The sequence below is a fragment of the Peromyscus eremicus genome, chromosome 14, assembly GCF_949786415.1.
Source record: "Peromyscus eremicus chromosome 14, PerEre_H2_v1, whole genome shotgun sequence".
NCBI lineage: Eukaryota > Metazoa > Chordata > Mammalia > Rodentia > Cricetidae > Peromyscus > Peromyscus eremicus.
This window is the reverse complement of record NC_081430.1, coordinates 40,404,881-40,406,332: the sequence shown is the minus strand read 5'-3', so window position 1 is coordinate 40,406,332 and position 1,452 is coordinate 40,404,881. Positions and strand designations below refer to the sequence as shown.

General features: G+C 44.7%; 1 protein-coding gene across 1 annotated transcript; it reads right to left on the bottom strand.

The window, feature by feature from the left end:
* Positions 1-734: 734 nt before the first annotated feature.
* Positions 735-1,171, bottom strand: LOC131924663 (small nuclear ribonucleoprotein G-like). The gene has a single exon (XM_059279991.1). The coding sequence runs from the start codon at positions 1,081-1,083 to the stop codon at positions 895-897; it is 189 nt and encodes a 62-aa protein (XP_059135974.1). The 5' UTR covers positions 1,084-1,171; the 3' UTR covers positions 735-894.
* Positions 1,172-1,452: the final 281 nt, after the last annotated feature.

Sequence of the window (1,452 nt, the reverse complement as noted above, 5' to 3'; positions counted from 1 at the left end):
TGTTCATTCTTTTCTTTTCCAGACGACAGTGGACTACAAGCGTGCTGGGATTTCCTGACTCCTGACCTTGCTCTAATTGGCTCTCAGAACTAGCATAGCAACCATAGTGTAAACTATACAGGTAATGGTCATGAGCTCTTTGAAGTCGCCGAGAAGCTGGCTCTGGAAGTGGGGTTGCCCTTCCACCCCCATTTCAGATCTGAGCATGTTTGTCTTCATGGCCCTCCCAACCTCCCTGTCCTGGGACAGACTGGCCACTTAAGTCTGTAACCGGGAGATAGATAAGGGTGTTACAAACATTATGGCCTTGAGAACAGGCTGGAATCTAAACCATTTCTAACAGATGTTACCATTCTTTATCTCATGATATAATAAAGCCTTCCGAGGAAACAAAACACCAGGTGCTCATCCGTGGAGTGAAAGCTCAACTGGGAACTGTAGCTTACTGCTTCAACTTCCCCACTGATTTCTGCCGGGTGTTGTTGCCCCCTCACCCCCACCCCAATATGATGCTGTTATCTCTGTGATACACAGCCTTGGAGTCCTTTGGGTAGATTCCCAGGAGAGGTATAGGTAAGTCACGTAGTAATTTTAGATTTTGTTGTTGTTGGTTTTGGTTTTTGAGGTACCTCCATGCTAATTTCCACGGTGACTATACCAATTTCCAGTCCTACCAGCAGCATATGTGGGTTTTTCTTTCTCTATATCCTCACCAGCAATTTTTTTTTCTGAGTATCATGAAAGTTTATTTAGCAAAAAGTTTCATATGAAAACGTACATGACCCAATTCTACACCCCAGTCAAACAGTCCTTAGGGGAAGGATGTGGGCTCCTCTGCTGAACAGCCATTGTTTAGACTCTTTCCAAGGCTTCTAACATGATGATGCTGTTTCCTCATATGACCACCATGCCAATGTTATTCTGTTGCCCACTAGTTGCCATTTCTACACACTCATCAATCACAAGATTCATAAAGGGATCAAAGCCCCGTAGTATTCCTTGTACATGATGGCCACCATTTAACTTCAATGATAACTTCTTGTCCATAAATTTCTTCAGCTTAGGAAGGTGGGCCTTGCTCATGGCGACTTTTCAGTGGGCTCCGTACCCTCACCAGCAATTTTAATTTGGACTTCCTTGATAGGTTGTTGATGACATTTTCAAATATTTATTGATCATTTTATTTCTCCTTTTGAAAACTACCTATTAATGTAGTGGCTTGAATGAAAATGGCCACCATAGGCTCATAGGGAGTGGCACTATTGGAAAGGATTAGGGGTGTGGCCTTGGAGGAAGTGTGGCCTTGTTGGAGGAAGTGTGTCACTGGAGGTGGGCTTTGGGATTTCAATGCTCAAGCTAGGCCCAGTCTCTCTCTCTCTCTCTCTCTCTCTCTCTCTCTCTCTCTCTCTCTCTCTCTCTCTTTCACTCTCTTTCTCTCCCCCCCCCCCCGCC

Bases quoted from the DNA above. Each gene is read 5' to 3' on its own strand.
- LOC131924663 (XM_059279991.1), bottom strand. From the start codon at position 1,083: ATGAGCAAGGCCCACCTTCCTAAGCTGAAGAAATTTATGGACAAGAAG.